This window comes from Cyprinus carpio, chromosome A12 (assembly GCF_018340385.1).
Source record: "Cyprinus carpio isolate SPL01 chromosome A12, ASM1834038v1, whole genome shotgun sequence".
Classification (NCBI taxonomy): domain Eukaryota; kingdom Metazoa; phylum Chordata; class Actinopteri; order Cypriniformes; family Cyprinidae; genus Cyprinus; species Cyprinus carpio.
The window spans coordinates 8142485-8157180 of NC_056583.1; the positions used below are offsets into that span (position 1 = coordinate 8142485).

General features: G+C 32.3%; 1 protein-coding gene across 2 annotated transcripts in view; it reads right to left on the reverse strand.

Moving 5' to 3' along the window:
- Window positions 1-3044: 3044 nt before the first annotated feature.
- Window positions 3045-14696, reverse strand: part of adam11 (ADAM metallopeptidase domain 11) — a 48893-nt gene continuing 37241 nt past the window's right edge. Inside the window, exons 18-27 of one of the 2 annotated variants that reach the window (XM_042767381.1) lie at window positions 13142-13222; window positions 12988-13038; window positions 11433-11496; window positions 10707-10809; window positions 10464-10583; window positions 9887-10055; window positions 9165-9279; window positions 6699-6789; window positions 5717-5734; window positions 3045-3979 (exon numbers count right to left, since the gene is read on the reverse strand). In XM_042767381.1, the coding sequence (XP_042623315.1) occupies window positions 3964-3979; window positions 5717-5734; window positions 6699-6789; window positions 9165-9279; window positions 9887-10055; window positions 10464-10583; window positions 10707-10809; window positions 11433-11496; window positions 12988-13038; window positions 13142-13222 (828 nt within the window). In that variant the 3' untranslated portion in view covers window positions 3045-3963. Of the gene's footprint in view, window positions 3980-5670; window positions 5735-6698; window positions 6790-9164; window positions 9280-9886; window positions 10056-10463; window positions 10584-10706; window positions 10810-11432; window positions 11497-12987; window positions 13039-13141; window positions 13223-14696 lie in introns of those variants that run through there. The other variant, XM_042767380.1, reaches the window with a different exon arrangement.

The window sequence follows — 14696 nt, forward strand, 5'->3', positions numbered from 1 at the left end:
TTTGCAGGCAGTCTGTTCATTTTAATATAACAAATCATCAAGCAAGTCGTGAAGAAAACTACTGTTACATTTTTCAGGGATGTCCCCCCCCCCCCACCACAGTGCTAATTGATGTTAATGAGATGTTTAGAAACACCTGGAAATGAGATAGTCTTGCATCATTGAGGAAAATTCTTGTTTGCAGTGAGCTTTAGCTGAACCTGATTATTCAGATATCATTCAATCTATCAGTCAGACTGAAAATTACAACAAAGTATAATATTTCCATAACTCTTTAGACATAGAAACCTACAGTTTAAAATTCACACCGAAGGAGAAAATTGCTAAAACACTGGAACTCAGTGATTGAAATACACAGTGACTGGAATGAAATGTTGGAATGTGACTGAAGGCAATATATTTAAAATACAGTATCAGCTTTGTTAATAGATTGTCCTTAATAATTCCTCTCAGCATCTATCAAGTCGATGGTTTGTTAACAGAAGAGTTTCAGTGGCCCAGAAACACATGCAAACCAAACTATCAATTGGCTGAAAACGGGGCTTGAGATGATGTAGGTTGAACTGCACTAAAACATGTCCCATTCATACTGCAATAAGAAAAAAATTAAAATAAAATAAATTTCACCCAGTGAGTATGTGTTCCATTCTTTGGAATCTTGCACATGCTCTATATTTGGTGTAGATGTGTGATCATGTTTTTAAAAGATCTATTATATTTACATTAGCAGAGGATACATGACCATAATTTATGTATTTTAGGAAAGAGTTCTATATATTTACTATGTATATATACTCTGGGCTTGTGCGTGTGTGTGTGGGTGTAATACCTTTGGCCCAAAGTCTCTAGTTTTAATTTTGCTAATAGATCCCATTTTTGGCTGTACTGTAATTCATAACATTATGCATGAGCACATTTACCAGGAAAGTAACCATTGGAACAGGCTGATCATTGGTGAATGTAACAATGCTGAAGTTTTTGAAGGCACAAGAAAATACAAGAAAACATCATTTTGAACTGAAAAAAAAAATATTGCTAATTTATCGTTACTTAATTCTATTAAAAGCAAAGGTTCCATGGAAACTTTTTAAAATGATTGTGATGAGACAATATTTGCAAACACGTGGCCATGTGTACTGTTTGTCTGGAAATGCACACACATTCCTGTTGATCATAGAGATATTTTAAATCTCAGAAGAGTTTTCCAAAACTCAGATCACTGTTAAACTAAGTATCCACTGTGTACTACTCACTTTATTACAGTTACTGGCTCATTCCTCTTCTATAGTTCTTTTATTCATTTTTAAAAGTTGAAAAGGTTAAAAGTTGTAATTAAAGTAAGTAATTCTATAAAAAGGTATATTAGACTTCTACAAATATGCTCTGGCTAGTCTCAGCTCTTAAACCTTATTCAGTATAGTTTAAATATTTATACAACAGCATGAAGAGGTTTCCATTACGCCTTGGAAATAAAGAGCTAAAGTTATCTAGGAGAGACTGCAGGTTAGCTTTCATGAGGGTGTTAAAAATGTTGTTTATATACTATGTATGCTGCATATATTTAATTAAATTTCTAATTGAATCAATCAGACCATCACATATTTCTTCAAATCCATTGCTAATACTTATTGTTTTCCCACCATTCCTGAAGAATAATGAAATTTAAGAATGGGATTTTGTTAGTTAAAGGGATAATATAAAAGTCTAATAATATAATTTCCATATGTACAATTTGAGTTTGAAATTTTGCATCTGACATTATGGTGACGTAGAAATGGCCCAGTCTGACTTTCTGTGTGTAAATGAAATGCTGCCTCTGTGCCTTGAACTTCACCAAAGTCATTCAGCGAGTGTCTTGTCTTCTGCTGGCTGTGCACAAGAATCAATAAGCAGCATGGCGCTGATATGTTGTTTCTAGTCATTATGATTTATGAGTAGGGTCATTCTTGGTATTTGGTGCATTTTGTGTCCCCAATAAAGATCATGACCTTACTGCCTTAAAATGCTGAACAATATACATTTTAATAATTTAGCGCCAGATATGCTTTTAAATGGACAAAGGTATCTTGATTTATTTTAAAGATATACACAATGGCCATACATTAAAATCATAAATCTTTTAAGCTGTTGTTCATTTGTTTCTAACAGTGCAGACATTTGTTTCATGAATGCTTCAGTTTATTAGTTACACTTTGTTTTGATAATCCACTTTAGACTTGTTGACTATAAGTAACTTAAGTATGTCAACTTATTCTACTAACCTTAACCCTAACCTAAAAGTTTACTAATACACTAATGAGAGTTAGTTGACATAGTTGCAAAATCACTTTTAGGTAGTAGACTGTCTAATGTGGACTGATAAGGTGTAACTCATTTGTCTGAACTTCACCAAAATCATTTTCATCTCCTTATGATTACACAAAATGTTATTTTACACAGCACAGAATACCAGAAATGACCCAGTAAATCTACTTTTCCCCCTCAAAAGTCAAATCCCTTGCTTATTTCTGAATATAAATCTAATTTGGAAATGCCTGAAACATAAATACTGCACGCTCATAAAATAGAAAAACAAAACTGCCAATTTCAATAAAAATATCAGTATCAATAATTATCAAAACTAAAAGCAAATTAAATGTAAATGCAATAGTGTTTATTAAAATAATAAGGTAAAATCATTTCAAATGATTAAATGATATAAAATCTTGATCCACACTAATATGCGTCAGTATGAAGTCCAATAGCACTGTGACATGAGCCAGCAGATCATAAAGAAAAATGTGCTAAATAGTGGACGAGATTATTGTAACATAAAAATGCTTGGAAATATGACTTTGACTATTGTGGTTTTACCCATTACAGTCGACTATACATCAGTGTCAGTACACTGTTTTAATTCTTAACCCCAAAAATGTATTTGTGCTTATATCTGATTGTTATTTATTTCTACAGTCAAAGGGCAAAATAGTGCTATCATATGTATATATATATATATATATGTGAACTGTTTTAATTCTTAACCCCATATATATATATATATATATATATATATATATATATTTATCCTCAGCTCAGTGCATTCAAACGGTGTTTCAATTATGCTTAAGATTTACAAATGTTATATAATACTGTACATTTTTACTAAAATTACCTTGCCTTGCTTTACTCAGCAATGTGCTTATGAAAAGTATAACTACATTAGAGACTCATACAAGCAATGCCTTACTTTTTGTTATGTAAAAGTACATTCATAGGATTATGCCTGTTTTTTTTAACTATTACAGATGATAGGAAAAGCAGCATGATTATAGATATTAGACTAGAATGAGGGTAAACATGGAATGCTAGCAGACATTCCATTGTAAGGGAATACATTGTTTTGGGATTTCCACTGGGACATCCATAAATATTTCCTCCAAACGGTTTGGGGAAGACAAGACTATCTGTCTATCCACATGACACACGGGGCACTTAATAAGTCTAGGTTTCTCAGTGCTAAAAGTATTATACTTTAGCATCAAAAATAAAAAAAAAAAAGAGTCATGCATATTGACTGTTTTGATTCATTTGTAAGCTCTCTGATTAGGACCACAATTCGTAAATTAAATTAATAATAAAAAAGGAACTGAAAATTCGGACTTGATTCATCTAAAAGTGAAACATGTCAAGGCGAGTAGGTTGAGTAAATTATGACTTTGTTCAGTTTCTGTGCTGGGTTTAAAGGGCCAAAACCCATTACAAATAGCCAACATCAGTAAAATCGAAATCAGTTTAAAAATGTTACCATGGGATGTACTGGAGTGTTTCTAGGCAACAGGTGACAGGCAGTAACAGGAAGTCAGAAAGACAGAACAGAGTGACACAGGAGTTTGGTGAGAGAGTGGAAGACATCTGTAGTTTCTTCTGTTTCCCTCAAAGTTTAAAGAACACAGTGCAGAAGCACAGAAGAGCAGATGACATGTTTTATCCCCCTCCAGATCTGAAGAATAGACAGAAAAGAGGGAAAATAAAGGAGGAGAATCAATATGTCAAATAATACAACTCACTGTGCATTGTTTGTATTCTTTATTTGCCTGCAAAATGAAGGCCATACGAGTAACTTCTAATCAAGAAGTAACTGAAGCAATTATGTGATTGTAATGGCAGGGGTCATTCCTATTCTGCAGTTAGAAAAAAATAATAATAATGAATAGACTTTTGGAATTTTAGACTGTTGTAATTAAAAAAATTTATCCATCTTTTGAACTTTTTATATCATAATTTCATCAGTTTTATTTTAGTAGTTTTGTAAAAGGATTATATAATACTTCTAACAAGATAGAAAGTGAGGACACTGGAAAAACCAAATTATTACAAAAATTAAAAATACATTCACAATAAAAGGGTTTTATTAAAGAAAGAAAAAATGATGAAACTTGCAATATTTCTTAATAAACTGGTAGTTATGTTATTTCAGCATCCAGTCTCTTTCTTTCTTTCTTTCTAAATTATTAGTTCAATATGATCTGGAATAGTAAATGCGCTGCATAAAAGGAATGACTTGCAACTTTAATTAATTCAATTATTTTAAATTCATTCAAATAATTACATGTATTATGCAAATTTATTATTCAAAGAATTTTTTAGCAACATAAATGAAGCTTGAAGAGCAGCTTTCAAATCAGAGAAAGTGAAACACTTATGGGTTGGATTTTTATAAAACCGATGGTAAAATGACTAAAAAAAGCTGTGTTTTACACTCATATTGGTAAGTATGAGCAAAACAGGCAGTGAAAAATTTCTGCCATTTCTTCTCTGTCTGTGAATTCACAAAAATCTAGCTTTTAAATTTAAATAAATTATGTGAAAAAAAATTATTAAATATTTATTAACACCCCCCCCCCCAAAAAAAAATGTGTATCACAATTATTAATACCTCAAGAAATTCTCATTAATAAAAATCAAATTCAAGTATATTAATTCATATTAATATAGTTCAATGGTTGGAATGCCCATATGGACAATGATCCAAGGCACACATGGTTCACTCCTCACAGAATGAAGGTTTTGCCATGGATGCAGCAGTTCCCTGTCTTAAACCACATAAAAACCTGTAGGAAGAGCTGAAGAACAGAGTCCACTAGTGTGAACCTTTGAATATTTAAGATCTGAAGAGATTCTGTAGGAGAATGGTCTCAGATCTCTCGCTTTATGTTCCTAAACCTTATTATGCATTAAATGACAATGTCAAGATATTTGATATAAAATCATAGTCAATTAGTGCATATTAACAGTGTTTGACAAAATAACAGCATTATAATGAATGCTGCATTATACAGCATTCATTATAATGTTTATTTGGTATAATAACAGCATAATACCAAATAAACTGGTCTTTTCATGCAAAATTTTGTTTCTAATATAATGTTACTAACAACAACAAATGACCATACCTCAGCCAAACATGCCAATGTTAATGTATTGTAATCCATTTAATTGTGCATTAAAACTATGTAATGGAGTTTGGGAACAAATGTGATGTGTATTGATTGATGTATTGAAATGTATCTGTAACTGAGGTATTGCAAACATAAAATAATAATAATAATAATAATAAAATAAAACTAAAACTAAAAACTAAAAAGGCAGGCGAAGATGTGAAAACAGCTGGTGCAATATGTGCTGGGTGGACATGGGTGTATGACATCACATCATGTCTTGTTGGGCAAGGTCATACCTTCCTCTTCTGATATTTCTGTAAGAAACAAAACAGAGAGAGAATAAATTAGATTAAATTATGCAAAAGAAATTGTCACATTAGAAACGGTGATGCATTTCCCATAAAAATAAGATCAAGACATTATTTACTGCAGCCTATAAATAATAGGGCAAAGCAATCATAGAAAAAAAAAAAACTTTCCCTTTCTTTAAAGCCATATGCTAATAAAACGATAATAACTCGTCCCAGGTCATTTATCATGTATCAGTATTTCATGTCCAGACTCACATAAAGTTTGAAATGAATAAAATATTAATATTTAAATTAATAAAATGTATATCAAATATATGTGCTTACGCTCTTTGAATGTGTTGATGAGTCGACTTTCAAACTTTAATTCGTCAGGATAATATCATTACATATTAGTGATATTATTGTGTGATGCAAAAAAAAAAGTAAAAAAATAAAAACCTGGTGAAACTTTTATTTTTATTTATTTATTCTGAATCAGAACATTGAAACAAACTATCTGAAAAAAACAAAACAAAACAAACCATGTTTTATTTTTCAGGGTTGAGGGTGGAAAATTGCTTATTATTTTTAAATTATGATTGTTCAGATGTAAAATACTAACATTAAGCACACAGGTGGAGAGAGTTGTAACAGGACTTTCCGATATCCTTCTACTGGACCTACAAAAAATAATTCTGGATGGTTTAAGGCTACATTTGCCATGATTCTGAGAGTGACATACATAAACACTGTTTTGTTTTTAAGATTGTTAGCAGTGTTTTATGTATTTCTGTACTTGACCATGTATTTAATCAGGTTTTATCAGAAGGTTTTATTTTAAGAAAAAAAATAATAAATTAATAAATTAAAATCCCTTACAGAAAAAAATGGGAAAAAGCAGGAAGTCACTGTTGTGCTCTTTTATAACTGAAAAAGAACTGAAAGCTACTTGAACAGCTTTTTATTGCAGTAATTGTGGATGTCTTACTTGAAGCCCCAGCCTGTTCCTCCCAATACTATAGCTGCTAGCAGTATCGCTCCCGCTATGGAGCCAATGATGATGTTTGTACCACTCGGACCTGTGGACAGACAGAGAAAAAAAATTAAAAAAACAAAAAACACACGCATTTGTCATTGTATTTCAGTTACATTCTTGTTATATATTTTTAATCGTGACTTTTATTTTGTCATGTGCTTTTTGAAGTGGAAATATTTTGAAGTGTATTTTTTAGTCTAGTCTGGTTTCCTTTCTTCATGTTTCCTTTAATTTAATTAATTGGTTTTAGCTTTATTTCACAAACAGTGGGCTCATACTCTCTGGAGAAGGAGGCAGTCACATGTTGTGGTAACATTTGGTTTGACACTTACAGATGAAGGCAACTGATATCTCTCAATATATGCATTCACTTAGTGGAACAGAACTCCACCAGTGCTGCCAACTAATTTTCAGAGAAAGTTGCTAACGGAAGGATGATTTGTTGCTAAAAGTTGCTAAATGACGTTGTGATGTCATTTCGCAATGACGTCATTGCGTAATCACAAAGCAAAATTGTCACATTATCAAATCTCAGCAAAAAAAAAAATATTTTATATATGTTAATTTAGATTTCTTTGTAAAATATGCATAATATAATATTACAATATAAAAAACTGTATTTTTAAATATATTGAATTATTGAACACTTACACATTTTTAAATGATTACAATAAAAAAAAAAACTAGTTTATAGATAGTAAACTAGAAATTCTACACATTTTCAACAATTATGCTTTAAGCAGTGTTTTAAGTAGTTTATATGCTACACTCTGAGAAAAGTCTGTAAAAACAGGGCAAAATCTACTATGTTAATATGAAAGATTTTCTGTATTGTTTTATACCTGCATTTTAAATTATGCATTGTGTTTTTCAGGTTACAATGGATAATGTCCTGGAAAATGACTAGTATCTTTTCCATTTTCCTTACAGTGTACTAAATGATCAGCAATCGCAGGTACAAGCTACTATCAAAGAGTATCATATTAAATTATTATTATTATTATTAAATTTAATAATTGCAAATAGCAGCTAACTCAATTCATGTGATTTGTGTACTGCTAGGCCTCTTTGGTTTCCTCTTTTTGTGTAATTTGGATAGAAAATCATGCCTTTGAGTCACTTATCAAAATTTGCTAAAAGTTGCCAAAAAAATTTAGAAAAATTTATAAGTTTTTTGATAGTTGCTTTTTTTGTTGAAAGTTGCTAGGGTAGTCTGAAAAGTTGCTAAATTTAGCAACAAAATTGCTAAGTTGGCAACACTGAACTCCACATCTGGATATTGTATACAATTATTTGATCTTCTAACCTATCAGAATCTTAGAAATGACTGATGATTTTGCATGTGTTTATAAGTCAGTGGTTCCCAAACATTTTGAAACCAAGGGACACCATTATAGTAATTTTTCATGGCACCCTCATAAATTAATTAAAGGTTTCCACATGAGCACACAGCATGGGACATACCAAAAGTCAAATACTCAAAAATGAGACAAAACGCCAGTTGCAAACCCACTGATAAGCTGCTTGACCCATTTAATTTCCATGCATTCTCTGTTATATGGGAACCATAAAAGCTCTAAAAACTGATTAAACAGCCTCAACCAAGTAAATTGTAGTTTTTAGGTAAAACGCAGTTGGAGGAAATCACACAACAATAATTACAAGCTTTTCAATCCACACAGCACCACTCCTGTAGAAATTAACACTGAAGAAAATTTGTGTTTCAGTAGAAACACAAGATCTTGTATTTATTTTATATGTATTAAATGTTATTATTGTTATACTTAAATTACATATTTGGTAATATGTATAAAATGGTTTTATTTGTTATTACGTTACATATTACATAACTACATTAGTTAACATGAAATAACAATGAACAATGCTTAGTTCATGTTAATCTCAATATCTACTAACACATTTTTAAGATCCAAAGTTGTCAAAATCAAAAACATTAATGCACTGTGAGTGTTAATGAATATTTTATATTAGGAAATTATAATAAAGGTCCACTTTTATGGAGGCTGTTTTTGTTGTTTCAAAACGTGTTGTGCATATGTTTGATCACAATTTCTAACCATATGACCAAGCTAATTGCTTGGTGGTTCAGTGGAGTCCCAGATTTGAGCTTTAGACCTGGGGCATTCTGCGTGGAGTTTGCATATTCTCTTCGTGTTGGTATTTATTTTAGAGGTGACAGTTTATTTCAACATTTATATGAACATTGTCAGTATGTATACAATGTAATTACACCTGTGTACCACCATTTGTATCTCATTTTCTCACTGTATGTTCACTTTGTGTTAAACAGACACATGGAGCTCTTGATATTGCCATTGAAGTATTCCATTCTAAACACAAGCAAATAGATGCTGGACCGACTAAAGCTTGAACACCCTGACTAAATGTGTTTTGAACCTTTATACTTCTCAGGACCATCTGGAGGCTGGGGGTCTGGAATGGGGTCATACACACTGCAGTCCTTCCCAGTGTAGTCTGCGTCACAGATACACTTCACCTCATTACTGCATGTCTGAGACAGAGAGAGGCAGAGAATATCTCGATAAACCTAAAGCTGGAAATAAATACCTTGGCTCACACACTACAGTATAGCAAAACTATCTGGACAGTCAAATGTTCAGTGAGAAATACAGAGGTAAGACGTAGTTATATTAATCTATGTCACAGGGTGAACAGAGTCAACACTGTTGCTTAAATGATTGTTTATAAAATTTGGAAAATGTTAAACTCACATCAGACACTTTGACAACTGGCTATTTTTCACTTAAGACAACCAATTGTATCTTTATTGTTTCAGAGTATTATTCACTCTTGCTTACAGCAAAACCGACCATTATCTAAATCCCTTAATTCCTTTCTGCTAGCATGTGCCCGTGCATCAGACTTTTTCAGATTTTTCACCAGCAACATCTGTTCATATTTCATTAATAATTTTTGAGAATGGCTTATTCTTGCTTTGAACAAAACCCTTATTTAAAAAAGGATTTGAAAATATTAAATATATCTTTATTTGTGTTTCAAAGATCAAGGAAGTACTTATATGTTTAGAAAAATAAGAGATCCCCAAAACAGACAGTATGTGACTGTGATGTTAGATTTGTGTAAGATGAACAGCTCACCCCATGATCGGAGCATATGTGAGAAGAGGACGACCCGGGACAGGATGACAGGTTGAAGGTGGTGACTGGCAGACAGCGATGGTCCAGGCACATCATATTAGGGCCACACGGCGTGCCGTCCTCCACGTACCCGAGATCAGTGCCGTCTTCTAACACTGCATGACCCCCACTGAACATACACAAACAACAGCTCAGTGCTACACACAAACACACACTGCAAAGCATATTTATTTTCCAACACTCTTGAGGTAATTTGTAACCATTTTTGTTTGAATTTGTACAATCTCATCTGTATGTTTTCAGTTGGAAATCCCACATTTCCATATGAATCACATTATACCAATTCATACGAAATAACCACCTTTTCTCATGTGATGTGATTATTTTCCTTAACTAAAGAACTATTTTTATTTTTTTTATTTTTTTTTAAAATGCTGCTAATGGTGTTGTGTGATGTTGTAAAAAGAGGGGAAAGAGCTAAATTCATCTTATCCAGCATCTTGTTTTCCAGTAAAAAATATCTGAACATGCTTAAAATAAATGAATTATACTGAAGAATAAAGTGTATGCATATTACCGACAATCCAGGTACTTGTTCTGATGATATATGGTGAGACTAGTGATTTCTCCATTTAAGTCTCCATACCGTGGTTTCGCTGTGATATTAGTGCATAATAAAAATCCGCACAACACATCCCTGTGAAAGCACACAGAAATAGCAGTGGAAGACAGACAACGAGGGGAAAAAAAAGAACAAAGGGACAAAACAATTATCTCACTGAAAAGGTTAAAACGTAGTTCTGGTTGTTTAAGTACTCACTGTTTATTGCACTGAATCCAGCTGTGTGAGCTGTCCTGACCGCAGCTGCCACGCTCTGTGCCCTCAATGTTCAGCTTCTCATAACACATGCGATCTGCTGCATCTGACAACACACACAGTCAAATAAATAGAATTAAACAAGAGATATGTACATACACTTGTAGTGACATTAGACTGTATGTATTCACTAATGATTGCCCTGAATGTGGCCGAAACAACATTTGTTCTGTCTTGAAAATAAATTATGAAGGTTCCATCTGGTTTTGTGGGATAGAATATCGTGCCTGTATATTTTACAAATAACTGTATACAGTATTTCATTAATTAATATAATATTAATATACCAAGCCACTTGAAAATATGTCAGGTGTCATGCAGGGAAAGGTTTTTGTAGCATTTTTATAGCATTTTTTTTTTTTATTCTGTCCAAACAACAGTGAAGCTTTTAATAGTTTCATCCAGGGAATTCACAAAAATTGCAATGTGCAGAATATTTCATTCTAGTGAGGGGCTTAGAAGTTTAATGTTACTGCAGACAGAGTAGTGACCTGTAGATAATAGGTTTGTTGTGTATTTACTGTCTCAGAGACACATTTTTTAATTATTTACAGATATTCAAGACAATTTGATTTTATAGAATATAACCATAATCATTTCTTTTATAAAATGAAAACAGTAGTAAAAGTATTCCAATATATACTGGACAATATAAGAGATGCTACTCACTATGGCCCCAGAGCGCCTGACACTGGGCATCCCTGGTTTTACAGCGGCCCCCATAGCAGCGGCCCTAAGGGACCCAGTAGAGAGTACATCAGCTTTTTATATAAACACACTCACTCAGCCAGACTTAAAAAAATAACAGTCACGTAAAAAGATTTAAAGTTGCACACAGTAATTTGTCACCACTGAAAAATCTTAACAATTAATACTTTTGAAAGATACCTTTAAAAATCATGTGACCCACTCATTTTTTTTTGTGTGATTTGTTTTCTATATAAAATCATCCTACATAATGTAAAGAACATTCTGTGAAAATATAACCTTGATATCTTTAATATTGACTGAGTTAGACCATGTTAAAAATTTGCTTAATTTCGGACTCAGAAAATCATGTTTTTGTGAAATTCCAATGTAAAGAAAATCTTATACTTAAACACATTTGAACCATAATTATGCTGACTAAACTGAGATTCTCAGTGATTTATGACATAATTATGGGTAAATTCTTTAAGATATGTAAAACAGGTCTATTTATTATTATGTGCATGTCCAAAAACTTTGAAATGAATGGTGGGAACAACCATTCACTGAAATGTTTTGTATAACATTAATAGTAAAAAGAAATAAAAGCAGAAAATGGCATTAGTATATGAATTAATATATAAAATTTAAGTAGATAATCTCATTCATGTGTTTGGGCTATTGTGCAACATTTGGAGTAAATCCGGCACTACACAACAAAATTTAAGAAAAACAGAAATTGAATAATCAAATGTAAAAATAATCACTGCATCTTCATTGTATTTATAACAAATAAACTGATTATTGTTAGACCTACAAAAAATGTTTACTCAAGTGCAGTGAGTGAATCCCTTTGTTTGTTTGTAATGCACAGATCTAATAGGCCTATATTGTTACACATCAGATGTTTTCCCCAGCTGTTCCCCAAACGTTTAATTAAGACAAAACCAACAATGTTATGTCACCATACAAACACACCAAGAGAGATGTTTTGAAATACTGTAATTCTGTGTGTATCTGACCCGTTAATTTGGGTTCCGGGATTGCACGCTGTCTGAGAGACACGTCTTTCTGTGTCTGCTTCAGGTGAGTAACGCATTGCAACCTTTTTTTGTGGCTTATTATGATTAATAACTCTTTTCGCTCATGTGTATTAATATTAAGGTCTGTTTGCAGTTTCTAATGATAGAAAATAAGTTTCTCAACAGAATGATATGATATTCAGTTGGTGTTTTCTGACACCTGTTTATGAAACTTTGACGATGTAGTGGGGAAACAGTGAACACTTTTGCATCCTTACACTGATTAACTATAAGTCCAAGCCAAATTAGCCAGTATAACAAACCAAAATTACCGAGTGCCCCTTTAATCACTAAAACATTTAAATTCATTTTAATTTAAATCATAGTTCATGGTGAAAGTTTAACAAGATAAGTCTGCTTGTGTTATACAGTAAATCATGTAAACAAAATACAGTAACAATGCTTAGTAAGAAACATGTAAGGTTCATTTTAGACAGAAAAACTAATTATTTTACCAGTCCAGAATTGCACATGTAACCATCCAGTTTGTGGACATTATGTGGACACTGTTTGAGAAATGAATAAGAAGCATATGTAAATTTCTTACATTATTATTTTTATTATGATAATAATTATTTAAATGATGATTTTATATAAATGTATCATTACTTTACTCGAGTCGCCAGTGCATGTCTCTGGCACATCACAGCCATTCACTGCATCCCTGCAGATGACTCCTCTCTGCTCATACTGCAACACACAAACACACTTCTATCTTAGTGTTCAATCTGTCTTTCAGTAAGTAAAATACACACAAAAGTACTGTATACAAAATGAATCATGCTAAATTACCAAAAAAAACAAAAAAAGTTTGACTCATGACTAGGAATTTGTCCCTTTGAAAATGAAAAGGCACCCTTATGCTGTTCCAACACATTCGTCGGGTTTTGCCAGATCAGTGTGTTTCCCCTGTCAAAATTTGTTAGCCTTCGTTGGCGCTTGTTTTCTCCGACTGAACGTGTAGAATCAGCATTTGGAATGTCTTGGAATGTCTGAAAAGTCACATAATATTATAATCTGGTGACTGTGGCTGTAGGTCTGTCGGTGCAGTGGTGGTGGCCTAAGGATTTTCTTTCTTCTGTGGAACACAATAGGAGAACTTTTAAACAATTTTTTAATGTGAGATTTAAAAAGTTATTTACTGATTATCCTTCTGTTCCAGTGAGGTCACATCTCCATTGAAAATTGGATAATGGAGTCACCAAACTAAGGAGAGTCTGATTTGTGAATGAATTATTGAGGCCGTATACCCAACAAAAACAAGTTGGTAATCAATGGCTTTTCAAAGTCTAAATACAAATAAAAAATTATGAAATAAACATCATACACATTGACATTATTATTACTAAAATTATATTGTATTTTTTCTTGTTCTCCTTTTCATTATTAACGTGATGGTTTAAATGTACAGTATAATGTGACTTGGGAAAATGCATCTTTAACAAGGGATGACCTTAAGGTCATGGCTTTATTTTATTGCATTTACATGTTGCATTGACATTAATATGTTTCAGTTGGACATATTCAGAATTGTTTGTTTAATTTATTCTTGGAAAAAATGTGCATCTGAAAGTAAATGGTTTCATTTATACAATTTTTTTTTACAAATTTTTATCATGATGTAGTGATTCAAGGGAAATGTTTCGGTCTAAATTTAAATTTTATGTAATTCAATTACATAACAAATTTCCATCCATTTAGATTACATAGTTTTAACATAAAATAAATCAATAAATTTAATGTGATTCATACGCGTCAGTCATACGTAAATGAAACAGGTAAGTTTTATGTAATAGTTCACAGCAAAGTCCCCACACTGCTCAGTGTTCACACTACGGAGTGTTAAAGTAGCATTGAAGCAGTGCTGGAGTTAAGAAGATAATTATGTGATGATTGACCATTAATGATGAACGGCTACTGTTAACAAGCAGAATCACTGAAGAAAAGAGAAACACAAGAACTACAACTGACTTCAGCCACAGACGCTGAAATCAACTGAAATAAAAGACATTAAATCTCTCAAGATCTGAATAAACAACTCCTAAAACAGCTTTACCAGCTTCTCATTATTACCCAGACTGGCTTTATTTCTGTCAGACATCTAGAGAAGCTCTTATTGAGAATCAACAGAGGTTTAGATGTTATATTGTTTCATTTGAAATCA